Source organism: Phoenix dactylifera, chromosome 16 (assembly GCF_009389715.1).
Source record: "Phoenix dactylifera cultivar Barhee BC4 chromosome 16, palm_55x_up_171113_PBpolish2nd_filt_p, whole genome shotgun sequence".
NCBI lineage: Eukaryota > Viridiplantae > Streptophyta > Magnoliopsida > Arecales > Arecaceae > Phoenix > Phoenix dactylifera.
Window position 1 is genome coordinate 481,277 of NC_052407.1, and position 14,551 is coordinate 495,827.

A 14,551-nucleotide genomic window follows, 5' to 3' on the forward strand; every position below is an offset into this window, starting at 1 on the left:
TCTTTATTTTATTTTTTAATAATTAATTTTATTTAAATTTGATTAATATCCAAAAAAATATTTAATTTATATATGTATTTAGATAAAAAATATGAATATATTTAATATATGATTTATATCTCTATCTATTTATAATAAATATAGATAATTTTTTATCGATTTAAAACAAATATATAAATTATTTTTGATATTTATTTAATATTCATATTTATATTTATTAAAAAATATAAATATAAATATAGATATAATAATATTCGATCATTAAATTTTTTAAAATAGATACGTGTCACGATCATAACGCCTCTGATGAGGATATAAGGAACCGTGTTCCTTTTGAACTCTTGAACGCGGTTACTTTTTATTTCACCGAAGAGGCGGCGGGTCGGCGGGTCGGAGGGAAATATAATATATTAGTAGAAGACAAGGCGAAAGGTCCCGCTCGTGAACCCACGAAAACCCTCTTGTGGTTTCCCCTCTCGCCCGCCCGCCCTCCCTCCAATGGAGTCCCTCGCCTTCGCCCGCCCCTCCCGCGTTGGGCTCCAATTCCCCGCCCGCTCGCCGCCGCCAACGGCCGCAGGCAGACGCCCTTTCCTCCTCGCCCGTCACCCCCGCCCCGCAGCCGCCGAGGGAAAAGGTCCCCTCTGGACCGCCGCCGCCGTCGCTTCCTCCTCCTCGGCGGCTATCACGTCGCAACCCGACGTCGCCTCCTCCTCCCGTTCCACTCTTCCCCTTAAAAGGGTTACCGCCGATTCGTTGCAGTACGAGAGCGGGTACTTGGGCGGCATCTCGGAGAGGACCGCGGCGCCGGGGGTGGAGGGAGGGAGGGATGGAGCGCCCAATCCGATGGAGTATCTGACCAATATACTCTCTTCGAGGGTGTACGATGTCGCAATCGAGTCCCCCCTGCAGCTGGCGCCGAAGCTGTCGGAGAGGCTTGGGGTCGATATCTGGCTCAAGAGAGAGGACTTGCAACCCGTAAATCCTTCTTCTACTCTTGTTTTTTTCTGTGGGATTTCGTCCAAAGAATGTTTTTTGTTTTTTCTTTGTGATTTTTGTTGTTGTTTTTCACTAAAATTTCAAACTTTGTACGAATTTATATTGATTTGGTTCGGTGGAGTCTCTAACATCATAGGTTCTCCACTTCTCCCATTGTACAAAATATTTCCATCTCTTTTGCCGCTAAATTCTGCATGCCATTTTGCTTAGCCCTTCTTTCAGTGCCCCTTGATTAAAATACCGATTAACTTTCATAATCATGCTTCCTTTCCTCTTTCCCTATGATTTTTTTTTGTGCTGCTAGAATTTTCGAATATAGCGCATCAAGCCCGAGATGCAAAGATTTCTTCTTTCTTCATTTTCTCTTCCATTTCTATACGAGATTCTCAAACTGTATTTAATGCATGCTATCGATGGACTAATGTAAATCTTCAATTTGACTGAGTCGATAATTAATGTTTGTTCTTCACTCCTGCTCATCTCTTGATTAGTATGACGTAGTTGCGAGCACAAGCTTTTCATGTCTGCACCTCAAAATGTTCTTGCTTGGAAGTGATGGCAATGTTGACTTAATATGCAGGTCTTTTCATTCAAGTTGCGAGGGGCATATAACATGATGGCCAAGCTGCCGAGGGATCAGTTGGGCAGGGGTGTTATCTGTTCATCTGCTGGTAACCATGCCCAAGGAGTTGCATTGGCTGCTCGGAAACTAGGTTGTGATGCTGTGATTGTAATGCCCGTTACCACACCAGAAATTAAGGTTTCTTTATCGCTCTCTGTTATTACCGTCTTTTCCTTTTTCTTGATGGATATCTTGGTTTCAATTTCAATTGTTGTATCTCTTTCTTTGCTTCCCCTTCTAATATAATCTATGTTTCAGTGGAAATCTGTTGAGAGGTTAGGTGCAACAGTTGTTCTTGTGGGGGACTCTTATGATGAAGCCCAGTTATATGCCAAGCAACGTGGTGAGCAGGAAAGTCGCACATTCATACCCCCTTTTGATCATCCAGATGTCATCATAGGTCAGGGCACTATTGGGATGGAAATCATTCGCCAATTGAAAGGCCCACTACATGCTATATTTGTGCCTGTTGGAGGTGGTGGACTGGTAGCGGGAATAGCTGCTTATGTAAAACGGGTTCGCCCAGAGGTCTGTGTCTTTTTGAACATTTCTTATCTTGTTGCAGTGACTTAAAATAATTTGTGATATGCGCACAAATTACTGTAAGAGGAAAAAAATATGCATTCTCATAGTTGGATGTTAGAGCATGTTTATATTCTAAATATTGTATCAGCTTATTCTTTTTATCTGTATCCATTTATATCCTGTTGTAATAGCAAGGTCCTGAGCAACATTAATATGTATGCATAAATTCCATGTCCTGGACTTCACTTTATATGCTGTGAATTTATATTATATGTTTTAGATCCCCAAAATTCTTGATCATTTGAATTAGATAGATCCTCATATGCTTGCCTTTACGTATAAGAGGTCTTGTTTTGACTCTGGATTACGTTCATTATATTCTTCTTATAATTTACACATTTACTGTTGACAATGATCTGTTTTATTATGTTTGAGAATTTTTAACTTATTTCTTTTATTCTAGTATTGTAATAGAGCTTTACGATACAATTTTGTTTTGTTCAATTTCAATGGCCTTAATTTGAATTATTTTGCCTAGAAACAAATTTTGCTGATGATTTTGCTTCAAAATTTTGATTTAATGTGATTATGGAAGGCTTAGTGTGCATTTGATTTTCAAAAAACTTAAGAGTGCTTTAAAGTGGAAAAAGTTTGTTTCTGCGACTTCAATGAGAAATTGGTAACCCAGAACTAGAACATGCTATACCAAAGGCGGATATGCAATTAATGATACCTCTAATCTAAGGTACTAAATTTGGCTGTGAGCATATAGTTCCTTTTCTTTCCTTCTTTTGAGGGGAGTTGTGGCCATATAACTCAAGAATCCTTACCGCTGATCATGATCTACATATTTTATAAAAGTATGGCCAAGAGTTACCAATTTCAGATTATGTCTCCTGTAGATGAATTGAAAACATTCCCTCGCTCCCTCCCTCTCTCCATCTCTCAACACAAGCAAGATAGAAACATGTGTGATCTCCTAGGATATCATGCATGCTTCGTAAAGTACACTGTATAATGCAGTGTACTGCTTATTTTGGTGAAACATTACATGCTTGGATCTTGAACATCGAATCTCAAATAGAACTCTGATTACACATATAATAATATTTTTATCTAATATGTGCCGGATGCCTGATTAGGTCTATAAACTTCTATATCCTGTTCTTTGTGTAACGCTGACAGCATGTCCTGTCTCACAAGGTTTTCTTGAATTCAGTTGGAATATGGGCTCAGCCTACTTTTTCTTTTTGCTTTTTTTTCCACAAATAGTCTGATTTGCTTCTTCAAGTACATCAAGATGAAATGTGTCTTTATATCGTGGAGAGGAATGTCATTGTTAAGTGGTCTAACTTTATGTTTATTAATGTGCCACAGTAAGGCACTTTACTTTATCTGAATAGCAATCCTTTGTTAGAGTTGTTGATACTATTTAGCTTTCTCTGCAGGTAAAGATCATTGGAGTGGAGCCTTCTGATGCAAATGCCATGGCATTATCTTTGTATCATGGTCAAAGGGTCACGCTAGAGCAAGTGGGAGGATTTGCAGATGGTGTGGCTGTTAAAGTAGTTGGAGAAGAGACATTTCGCTTATGCCGAGAACTGGTAGACGGAGTGGTTCTTGTCAGTCGTGATGCTATTTGTGCATCTATAAAGGTTAAACTTTGTTCTTTTTTTTGCATTCATTAATATTTTTATGAAATATATTATGTTAAGAGGATACTCAGTCTTCTTAATTGTGCAACATGAAACACTGATCAGACTAAAATGTTGATGCAAGAACCCGTAGTAAATCATATGTTTAGTAGTAAATTTTTATTGTATTACCTAGCGTTTCATTTGTAAGGTTATGAAGTTAGATCGCACATAATAGCTAGATGAAGGTTGTTGTACATACTGGCAATTCATTATTGCTATTAAGCATTAGATACTTGTTTGCTTCTATCTACTTTCTCTCCATTTACCTCTAGGGCCATATATGCATTCATGCTCACTGTAAAAAATAGGACAATTTTGGTCAGTCAAGGCAGTATTATTTATCATATCTGCAATTGGTATTTCTCTTTGTTTAAATTTACATACAATTTTTCTAACTGCTTAACCATTTAGCTGTCCTTTTGATGAAGAAGTTGTTTAAATACTTATGGATGGTGCATATCTAAGGAAAATCTAAGTTTTTGATAACCGCAATGAGATTGGATTGTCAACTTGATGGTTAGATGAAGTTAACAAAGTGACTGTGCTTGCACTGGGAAATTAGTTCCAAGAATTGATGTGTAGAAAAATCTGTGAATTGTTGGAATTCAAGAGGGCCACTTCAATATTTCAATGACCATTATATTGAGAAAAGCAATGTTTCTCGTATAAATACTTCTACGCAGGACATGTTTTACATTAGACAAAATATTCTGTGCTTACAAGATTACACAGCTGAAAAACAGAATTTATATGGAATCACAGCTCGTAATTTGCACGCACAAGCAAACAGAAATTCTTAGTTTGATTTGTTTGTGAAGAGTTGTTGAGCATGTGATTATATGCTCTACCAACTACTAAGCTTACTTTTAGTAATCATATACTAATGTCAATAGATGGAATAAGACTTCAGCAAAGGTTACTAAATGATTTAGTTGTTGTTTATTAATCTGGGCCTTAAAGCACATTTGGAAAGGTGTGATGTTAATTCCATCAGATGTATAAATTTTCCCCTTCTTTTAGAAAAAGAACTATTCTTTTTATAAATTGTGGGCAACTCACATATGCTTGGCTGCTTAGTTAGGGTCCATAAGTGGATCTTTTGAGTAGTACTGAAATTGATAGTCCTTGTACTTACCACTGGAACTTTAACGGCGATTGTTAGTTTTGCCGATTGATAATTTCTTGTTTGCTATTCCAGGAGAAGAATTCCTTAACTGATTCAGAGAGCATGTGCTTCATAATGTATTGAACTTCCTAAATACATTAATTAATCTTTGATCAACTTATTGAATTGTTATTTGTTGGACCAAGTGTTTCAGAACTTGATAGTTTGTAACTGTAAAGATGAATCTAAAAGCATAGGTACCTGATTTACTGATTATGAGCTAGTAATGATTTCTTTTAGTTGAATACAGCCTATTATTAATGATGATATGATCTTTTAACATTCTGATAGACCTATTTCTATGGTTTCTTTTGGGCCCCAATGCTTCAGTAGATTTTACTCTCCAATACAATGAACTTTCTATACCCAACATGTATTTGACTTATTTTCCACTTAAGTGGAGCTAAGTATTTTGTGGCTTGCAAACTTGGCAGATAAACTTGAAGTGCAAACAATTTGTAGTGCTGGAGGTGATTCTAGATATTTCTATGACATAACAAGCATTTCCTGTGATGCTCTTATTCTCATCATGTGCTGCTATAAGATGTTTCCTTGAGTGATCTCTTAAAGTTTCTTTTGCTTCATTATATTTTCGTTTTTCAAGAATTAGAATTTGGTGTCTGAGTACATCTTTATTTCTATTTTTCTATAAAAACTGTAGAAATTAACAGATTTAAAACTTAAATGTTGAAATATTTACATTCACATGCAGGATATGTTTGAGGAGAAAAGGAGCATTTTAGAACCAGCTGGTGCCCTTTCTTTAGCTGGGGCAGAAGCCTACTGCAAATACTATGGCTTGAAAGGTACAAGTGTTGTTGCAATAACTAGTGGCGCAAACATGAACTTTGATAGGCTTAGGTTAGTAACTGAACTTGCTGACGTTGGTCGGAAACGAGAGGCTGTTCTCGCTACCATACTGCGAGAGGAGCGTGGAAGTTTTAAACAATTTTGTGAACTGGTATGCTACATGATTGTCTTTATCACATTTTATGATTCAGACTTTGTGGTCTTTAAACATGTAAACATGGATCATAATTGCAGGTTGGTTCTATAAACATTACAGAGTTCAAATATAGATATGATTCACGTAAAGAAGATGCTCTTGTTCTTTACAGGCAAGTAGTAACTTGATTTTAGTGAGATTGTAGAACCTGCTTATGATCTGGAAAAAGATGCTTTGATGCCATTTTTCTTCATTTTTGAGAATTTTCAAGTTTTTTTTTGTTTTGGAGTTTCCTTTGTCAATGTTAGATTCTTTTTTAGTGATATTCTTGCATATAATGAATTCGGTGCAGAAATGTATAGGTCTGTGAATTTTTTTAGTCTTTTGGCATTTGCTATTGCAGTGTTGGGCTTCACACTGATGCTGAACTTGTAGCAATGGTGGAGCGCATGAAATCTGCACAGCTAAGAACTATTAATCTTACCAACGATAATGTGGTGAAGGATCATATGCGATACTTTGTATGTTTCTCATCTTGTTTTATCAATAATCCCTATAAGCATTCTCTATTTGATTGCCTAAGCTCAGAAACTGACAAACTTTGAGAAATTAATCTATGCTGGATTTTTTTTTCTTTCTATTGGCCTGTTGTAAAGAGTGTCAGAAATCCTGGCGTAATACCTGATCTGGTTTGGATGTGTAATAAAATACGGGTTGGGATTCAGTCTTTGGTATAATTTAGAATTTTGACATGCCAGACTTGTGTCCAACACTCTGACAACATTGTATTTCTGGTAAACTGGGATAATTGATCTAGTGTAGATACATCCCATAGAGTCACTCAACAAAAGATCTCTCAGCTCACCAGTAGTAACAGAATTGTAACAAATAGAAACCATGGTCAGCAACAAAATTGGCAACCCAATCCGCAGGCCGATTACCCTTGCAGTAGGTGTGGGAGGCGTGGAACCTCAGAAGATGAGATTGCCAAATATCTGTAAGCACAGGGTAAAGATTCACATTCTCACTGGGGCATCAATTGATCCAGGAGACCACTATTGACACCTCCCCGTCAAGCCCTATACCCTTGCCTTGCAAGGAGGTAACTGCAGAGCAAAGCGCACTGCAGTCTGACACCCTTGTCTTGTGGTGTTGGTGTATGCATGTGTGTCTTAACCTTATGGATATGTATAATGACTACATACATACAAATGAACCTGTTACAAACATGTGTGCATGTGTATTTACTATATGGTCATTTATTTTTGTAGTGGTTGTGTATATGCATACATGAGTGTTCATGCGTGCATGTATCCATACGGATAAATACGTATTCATTTCACATGCAACAATATATGCACCTGCTTATCTTGTGACCATTTCCAACAAATGTTGTGGAAAATGGGGCATAGATTGTCCCTTACATGTCATGGAAAATTATGGTTTCTGAAAGCATAGCTGTAAGAAGTTGTAACAATAAATGCAAGATTTAATCCATCTTGCTGTGTTCCATCAATTCAATTGTTTGCCAAAGTCTCCATCAAGTTACTTTGCTGGCTTATCTTATAATCTTATATACAATGCATATGCGGCATAGCCTTGGAAAAATCAACATACCAAATGCCATCAGTAATTTTATTTCATTCTGGTATATCTTCAGATGGGAGGCCGGTCGAATGTCCAAGATGAGCTACTTTGCCGATTTATCTTCCCCGAGAGGCCAGGTGCTCTCATGAAATTTTTGGATGCCTTTAGTCCACGTTGGAATATCAGCCTCTTCCATTATCGAGCACAGGTTTGTTACTTTCCTGGTATCTATCTAAACTAACTTGTCATCAGCTTGAAATGCTATGAAGGAAGATCCTGCATCCGTGAGGATGGGATGAAAGCTTTCTGTACTGAGGAAAATTCTCGAGTTCTTTTTATAGGAATAAGCAAGGGCAGGTTATACTTCTGAAGAGCGGGGTGATATTATTTGCACTCAGAACAAAAGAACAATATACGCATTATTTATATTTTGGTTGCTTTTCTTTCACAGGGTGAGACTGGTGCTAATGTTTTGGTTGGAATCCAAGTGGCAAAGGAGGATATGGAAGAATTCGCAAATCAGGCTAACAAACTTGGTTATGAGTATACGTACGAGGTAACCAATGAGGCTTATCAGCTTTTAATGCAGTGAATAGTAATCAAACCAAATGTCTGTGATCGCATGCGGTGGAATCGGGCGTGATTGCTCGGATTAAACATGGAGTGGTTGAAGATTTCATTGGAGGAACCTGGTGGGTGAAATATCTAGGATCTAATGAGACTGTTTTTCGACTCTAGCATTGAGTTCCCAATTTTTTTCTTACTTTTTATCATCTTTAGTTTTGGGCTTAGAACTATACTATATATCTGCTGCCCTCGGGAAAAGGTTCCCTCACTATTTATGTAATCTATAGGTGTTGTTTGAAGAGGACTCCAAGGCAATCATTTTGTGGCTTTAGCAAGCGTTGTATAATAGACCTTGCAGTCCACATTAAGATCGATCGAGCTGCAGCATTGCTCATTGAGACTCGATCGGCTTATCAAATGGGTTTCATCACTCTGTCTTTGAGATCTTCTGGGTTTCATCACTGTCTTTGATTTACTATTAGCTCATGGACCTCACGTACCTTTGAGTTGGGAGGTTCCAGCTACAAGTTCAGAAACAGTAAACATGTTCCACGCTAGTTTATGCTCTACTGAGGTTGTAGAGGAGAGACATTCTTGGGACTTTATATGCTCGACTATGTTTATCTTTGATATAGAAATTTCCCTTCCTAACGCGCCACCACTTTCTTTTGTACGCAGGGAATCACCGGAGAGATTAAGTTTAGGGCGCACTTAGAAATTGGAATGGAAATTTGAAATGGTTATCAAAATGGATCGGAGTAAAAATTGGAATGGCCATATCTATGCTTGATTCATGATTGGAATTAGAATTAGAATAGGATTCGAATACTAAAGAGTTAGAATTAGATTTTGAGGGGTTGAGATATTCTCTTTTTTTTTTTTAATAGAAACTTTATTTTTTTCTGAAATTAGAATTGGACTAAAATTTTTTCCAACCAAATGGTTAGAAAACAAATGCCACGCAAAATTTTGCAGTGATTTGCGAGAAGAAAATAATAGTGAAACAAAAGAAATTGAGAGAGAAAAATAAATTTTTATTCAAGATAAAATAAAGGCTAAAACAATAGGATTGGCTCTTAGTCTTAAATAGGTCTCACCTCACTAAAAACAATTCTGTCCAAATTTCTTTATATAATTCTCTCTTATTTAAAAAACTGTATTTTCTTCCATTACAGAACAAAAATATCAATCTTCTGTACGGACTAAAAAAACAAACTCAAATATATTAAATCTAATACTCAACCTAACAAAAATAGATTTGCATTAAAAAAATAAATTATTCTAATTAATATTGGCATAGAAAATAAAAATAAACTAGAAATAAAATTTTAATACAAGTAGTTAAAGCAAGCAAATTTACGCCTAGCTAGCAAGCAGCCTTGGGCACAGCAACAACTGTTCCAGGATCCAATACTTACAGCACCCATTTATCCTTTTTTTTTTCTTATAATGTGGCATCCATTATCTTCACACGAATATCAAATCTAGTTCCAATAGATGACCAATTAGGGAGGCCTACTTACCCAGCAGCAATTATTCAAAGCAGGAAGAGAGAACGAGGAGTATTTCTGAGTTTCAGAAGAAAAGCATTTCTTTTGCAGTCACCATTAACGTCCATCACCAACTCAACATTATCTTAATTCTTAGGTCGCAGGTGTCAGCTAGTGAGTTAGAATAAAGAACATCTGTTTGGTTTAACCAGAGAAATTCATCAGAGTGATGCGCCGCGAGGCCACCAAAATGCTTAGTTCTGAGAAGTACAAATAAATGGAAGGAGAGAATCATAAGAACATTGCAATGCAACGCCTGGTTTTCTCCTTCTACCACCTGTTCTCTTGTTAGTAGGGCTAAGTAGAGGAAAGGCAACAGTGTGGTCCATGATCTGACCGTTCCAAGATTAGCACAATTGTACCTAGAAAATTTACTAATCCAGCTGGCTGGCATCTTCCCATTTATATACATAGATGCTACACACGTGCCATACATGTGAGGCTAAGCATGGATAACTGTGCTTGCATTTATGTCTATGATCTCGCTCTCAAACTTTTTGTTGCTCCGCTCGTTCTCTCTCTCTCTCTTTGTGTGTGTCAATAAATGCGTGTATCTGCTAAAATGGATAATTTATATATTTTTAGTATTAATATATCTAATAAAATTAAAAAATAATAAATTTTGAAGTGCTCTGCACCATCCATCGCTATAGCGAGACATGCTTTTGCAATTCACATGATTGAAGGCACAAAACGACTCTTTTCCTCCCAAAGTAATCTCTATAGGCTATGATTAGTCCAAGCCATGTAAGTGTTAGTTATATTAGACACCAAGCCACTCACAAACGAGCCTTAAACGTGATAAACTGCACCCACCCTTCTCGTTTCTATCTGAAGACTGGAGCTTTATGTAGGTGCAGAACATGCTTCACCCTTGGTTGGGAACCCGGATGGGCGTTTCTTGGAATCCTAGGCCCACCCATCACTTACTGCGCTTTAATTACCCCACCTTTTGCGAACACCGCTTCCTAGTCCTCCCTCCCCTCTTTAAATGGCCCCCCCACAGCCTGTACCACCTGTCTTCCACCACCATTACTCGCACTTCAGACCACCCCTCTCCATTTCCCAACCTCTCACCCTCCTCCTCCTCCTCTTACACTCTCCTTCAAGCATCTCCTCCCCCCCTCCCCACTACCAGATGGGCTTAAGCATGGTTGGAATGGGTGGATCGGTGATGCTGGTATTGGTGGCTCAACTATTAATGGCTGGGTTGGTGGGGGTGTGTGAAGGGCAGGGCCTCGTCCCTGGGGTCGTCATCTTTGGGGACTCGGTCGTAGACGTCGGCAACAACAACAACCGCCTCACTCTCGTGAAGGCCAACTTCCCTCCGTATGGGAGAGATTTCGTCGACCATGCTCCCACTGGAAGGTTTTGCAACGGCAAACTAGCAACTGACTTCACTGGTAACCAGCAATGTTTCCTAACTTCTAACTACTTAGGCTTGGCTAGCTCCTACATCAAAGTTCTAGTTTGAGCTGCTTCTAATTAATGTTATTGCAAGCCTACCAAAGATGATGTAGCCAACCTTCAAATGGACTACTCCTGAAACTACTATCGCTAACATTTTATATATAAACGCAGTGGAGAATCTTGGGTTCACTTCGTATCCGCCAGCCTATCTCAGCGAGCAGGCCACGGGGAAGAACCTCTTGTCCGGTGCCAACTTCGCCTCTGGTGGTGCTGGCTACTTGGACAGTACATCAACCCTTTATGTGGGTGCTTTTGATGCTTCTCTCTCTCTCTCTCTATATATATATATATACACACAGAGAAACTCCTTTTTTTTTTTTTTTGTGATGTGGGACTAATTATATAATTAAGTTGTCAGGGTGCTATCTCGCTGAATCAGCAGCTGAGGAACTACAAGGATTACCAGTCCAAGGTGGAGAGGATCGCAGGGAAGGCAAATGCTACGGCGCTCTTCGCCGGATCCATCTACGTAGTGAGTGCAGGGGCCAGTGACTACGTGCAGAACTACTACATCAACCCCGTGCTTAACAGGGCCTACACCCCGGACCAGTTTGCTGACTTGGTCCTTCAAAACTTCAACACTTTCAGCGAGGTCTCTCCTCCATATCTCTCTCTCTCTTGATATCGTATTGTCTAAATACATGTTTAAACACTGAGTAGCACGTCATATAAAGCATGATAGACGGGCGTAAGTTTTTAAGTTGGCAAACACATGCAGATGAGGTTTGATCAAAATACGCAGTCATTTATTGGTTGCTTGGATGGCAGCTTCCATATCCCTGTGAGCTGTGATGTCTACGGTGGAAAGAGCTGCTGAGTAAAGTAGAGGTACTTGGTAGGATCGGGAGTACCTCTGGTTCTACCATCCTAAGATTTGTACTTGGTTCCAGTGGTAATGATATCTTAAACAAATTCTCTTTTTTGGGGGGGATATCGGAATCGTAGATCACCACCGATTCCATTTTTTTTTTCTGATCTGGAGTCCCTATGTTTGCTGCATTAAATCAAACACTCAAGAGCAAACAAAGAGCTACCAAATGGGGGATGATGAGATAAAATTCTTCTCACTCATCAAACTCAACAAATAGGAAATATTTGCTCTAGAAAATATGGAGCAATGTTTATGGGTGACGCTGTCTTCCACTTCTTTCCAACTATTTCAATATTTTTCATAAAAGATCTATTTAATCGGATTAATCTACTTGTTTTTTTTTGCTAAAAAAGCATCCTATTAGATTTTCCATTGGAGACTCGCGTGGCCCGTGATACGCTGGTTTCCTCCATGTCATTTTGCACCTTGAAAGGTCGAATCCAACTATTTCAACCTTGTCGATCAACAATAATTCCACCATGGAGTTTGGTGGTAAAAACTGATGTACTACTAATGGTGTTCAGAGAGTCAACACGAAAAATAATTGCACCGAGCGAGTCAGGGACGTACAGTAGGTTGCCACACCCTCGAGCCTAGCATTGTTGAATGACTTAAATGGCTCTTGTTGCGGTTCATAACTTTCGCACAGACGAACATCAGTAGATCCGGCATTCCTCATTTATTGATCTCTTGAAGCTGGACCACCCACCTGTATGTAATCACTAAAGGCCATCCTCGCATAAGGTGGCACCCCACCCCATGATTCCACCAAGTTCTTTATCTTCTTTTCATCTTCTATTATTACACACATGGTTTCTCCATCAATATCGCACACTGTGTAGTAAATGAGGCATACTTTGAGATCAAATTGCCCTTCCTAATAACGATGGCAAACCTATGGACCAGGCTCTATACAATTTGGGAGCTCGGAGGATCGGGGTGACGTCGCTGCCGCCGCTAGGCTGCCTTCCGGCAGTCATCACACTGTTCGGGGCCGGCAGAAATGACTGCATCGCCCGCCTCAACAACGACGCAATAGTCTTCAACAAGAAGCTCAAAGCAGCCGGCCAGGCCCTGAAGAGGAGCCATCCTAAACTGAAGCTGGTTGTGTTCGACATCTACAACCCTCTGCTCGACCTCATCGCACACCCTGAGAATTATGGTAACCTGCTCATATATCCTATATTTTCGCCAGCCAAAAGGGGCTGGTTGGGCTTGTAGATATATATTGCTAATGGTGATTTTTACTCTTCTGTAAAGGGTTCTTTGAAGCAAGGAAGGCGTGCTGTGGGACTGGGACCATTGAGACATCTCTTCTTTGCAACACGAGGTCCCCAGGTACATGCGCCAATGCCACCGGGTACGTGTTCTGGGACAGCGCCCACCCAACAGAGGCTGCCAACCAGGTCTTGTCGGATGCCATCCTCGCCCAAGGCATCGATCTCATCTCCTAAGCAGTGCAATCGCACTCAAAAATCTCTATGTATTTGTGATCTACCTTCAGTTTATCTATATATCGACCATATCTCAGTAGTAAATACTTTGTGTACCAGTGAAGGTGTGGTTTGTCATGTTTAGGTTAGTCTTCCTTCTTGAGGGGCAGGTGGTCTCGAGCTGGAAGTGGGTGCTTAGTGGGGTCTTGTGGAGAGGAAGTGCGTTTACAGGTGGTGGTGGGCTCAGCCTCCACTTCTGGAGTCCGGAAAGTTATGTTGCAAAGTTTGACTACTATGATGATAATCTTTAATTGTGTTGTCGGGAAACTACCAAGAGCAGTAAAGGTTCTTAAAAGGAGAACTGGTTGGGATGGAAAGGCTGTATACAATGAGAAATCTGAGAAAGATCCTGGAACAAGATGGAATGATCCAAACTCCAACCTGAACAGAGCCCTTAGTAGGGGAAAGTTTGTGGAGTTTTTTAATTATCGCATGGTCTCCCTTGATCTAGGCAAAAAAAATAGGACCTTCAGTCAAGCTGAACATCCTCGAACTTATACCCGTATAGAATACACCCACAGAAAAATGATCTATCGACTTGCCTGTGGCCATTGAATGCTCAACAGTGAAGCTTTCTCGTATTTGAGCAATCTTATTCTCTTCCCCAAAGTCTGTTTGTATCATAAGTAATTGAACAGGGCTGAACTTAAAAGCATGCAGAATGCATTGCAGAACATCCTGTGCCCGAATAATTGTGTTTAATTTTAATTTTCCGCGTATGGTGCAAATAGCATTAAACTTGATTCTCAGTTGCAGTATCATGGCCAACTATTTCAAAGTAGCAGATTAATTTGGCAGACACTAACGTGTCAAAACAATCACTAACCTCCATGGAGAACAGAAAATCGGGCAACGACAATTTTCTCTTTTTCTGGAAAAATCCTTAATTATTCATAAAAATATAGCAGATACAATTCTAGCTTGGTAATGTTCGACAGGATCAGCGTGTTTTCTAAATTTACCATGTTTTCACGCAAGAGTAAACCATGTCTAAGCTTAAGAATATTTATCAACTTGCTTCACCTATTTCTCAGTCCTAGAAAGTAAAAGAATACAACTTCG

General features: G+C 39.2%; 2 protein-coding genes across 2 annotated transcripts; both read left to right on the plus strand.

Moving 5' to 3' along the window:
- The first annotated feature begins 460 nt into the window (after positions 1–460).
- On the plus strand, positions 461–8,550 carry LOC103710185 (threonine dehydratase 1 biosynthetic, chloroplastic). The gene is made up of 9 exons (XM_008795826.4): positions 461–975; positions 1,577–1,756; positions 1,877–2,146; positions 3,592–3,798; positions 5,718–5,966; positions 6,050–6,123; positions 6,355–6,472; positions 7,612–7,746; positions 7,990–8,550. Exons 1-9 carry the CDS (start codon positions 499–501, stop codon positions 8,128–8,130), a joined length of 1,851 nt encoding a protein of 616 aa, XP_008794048.2. The 5' UTR covers positions 461–498; the 3' UTR covers positions 8,131–8,550.
- Positions 8,551–10,631: 2,081 nt separating this feature from the next.
- On the plus strand, positions 10,632–13,756 carry LOC103710184 (GDSL esterase/lipase At5g03810-like). Its single transcript, XM_008795825.4, has 5 exons — positions 10,632–11,058; positions 11,237–11,367; positions 11,484–11,717; positions 12,903–13,158; positions 13,257–13,756. Exons 1-5 carry the CDS (start codon positions 10,647–10,649, stop codon positions 13,448–13,450), a joined length of 1,227 nt encoding a protein of 408 aa, XP_008794047.2. The 5' UTR covers positions 10,632–10,646; the 3' UTR covers positions 13,451–13,756.
- The last annotated feature ends 795 nt before the right edge of the window (positions 13,757–14,551 follow it).

What these genes read in the sequence shown, in the direction of transcription:
- LOC103710185 (XM_008795826.4), top strand. Translation starts at nt 499, where the DNA reads ATGGAGTCCCTCGCCTTCGCCCGCCCCTCCCGCGTTGGGCTCCAATTC. An exon ending in TAAAACGGGTTCGCCCAGAG is followed by an intron (nt 2,147 to 3,591) that starts GTCTGTGTCTTT and finishes CTTTCTCTGCAG; the next exon opens with GTAAAGATCATTGGAGTGGA. An exon ending in TCTTCCATTATCGAGCACAG is followed by an intron (nt 7,747 to 7,989) that starts GTTTGTTACTTT and finishes TTTCTTTCACAG; the next exon opens with GGTGAGACTGGTGCTAATGT.
- LOC103710184 (XM_008795825.4), top strand. Translation starts at nt 10,647, where the DNA reads ATGGCCCCCCCACAGCCTGTACCACCTGTCTTCCACCACCATTACTCG. An exon ending in ACTAGCAACTGACTTCACTG is followed by an intron (nt 11,059 to 11,236) that starts GTAACCAGCAAT and finishes ATATAAACGCAG; the next exon opens with TGGAGAATCTTGGGTTCACT. An exon ending in ACTTCAACACTTTCAGCGAG is followed by an intron (nt 11,718 to 12,902) that starts GTCTCTCCTCCA and finishes CCTATGGACCAG; the next exon opens with GCTCTATACAATTTGGGAGC.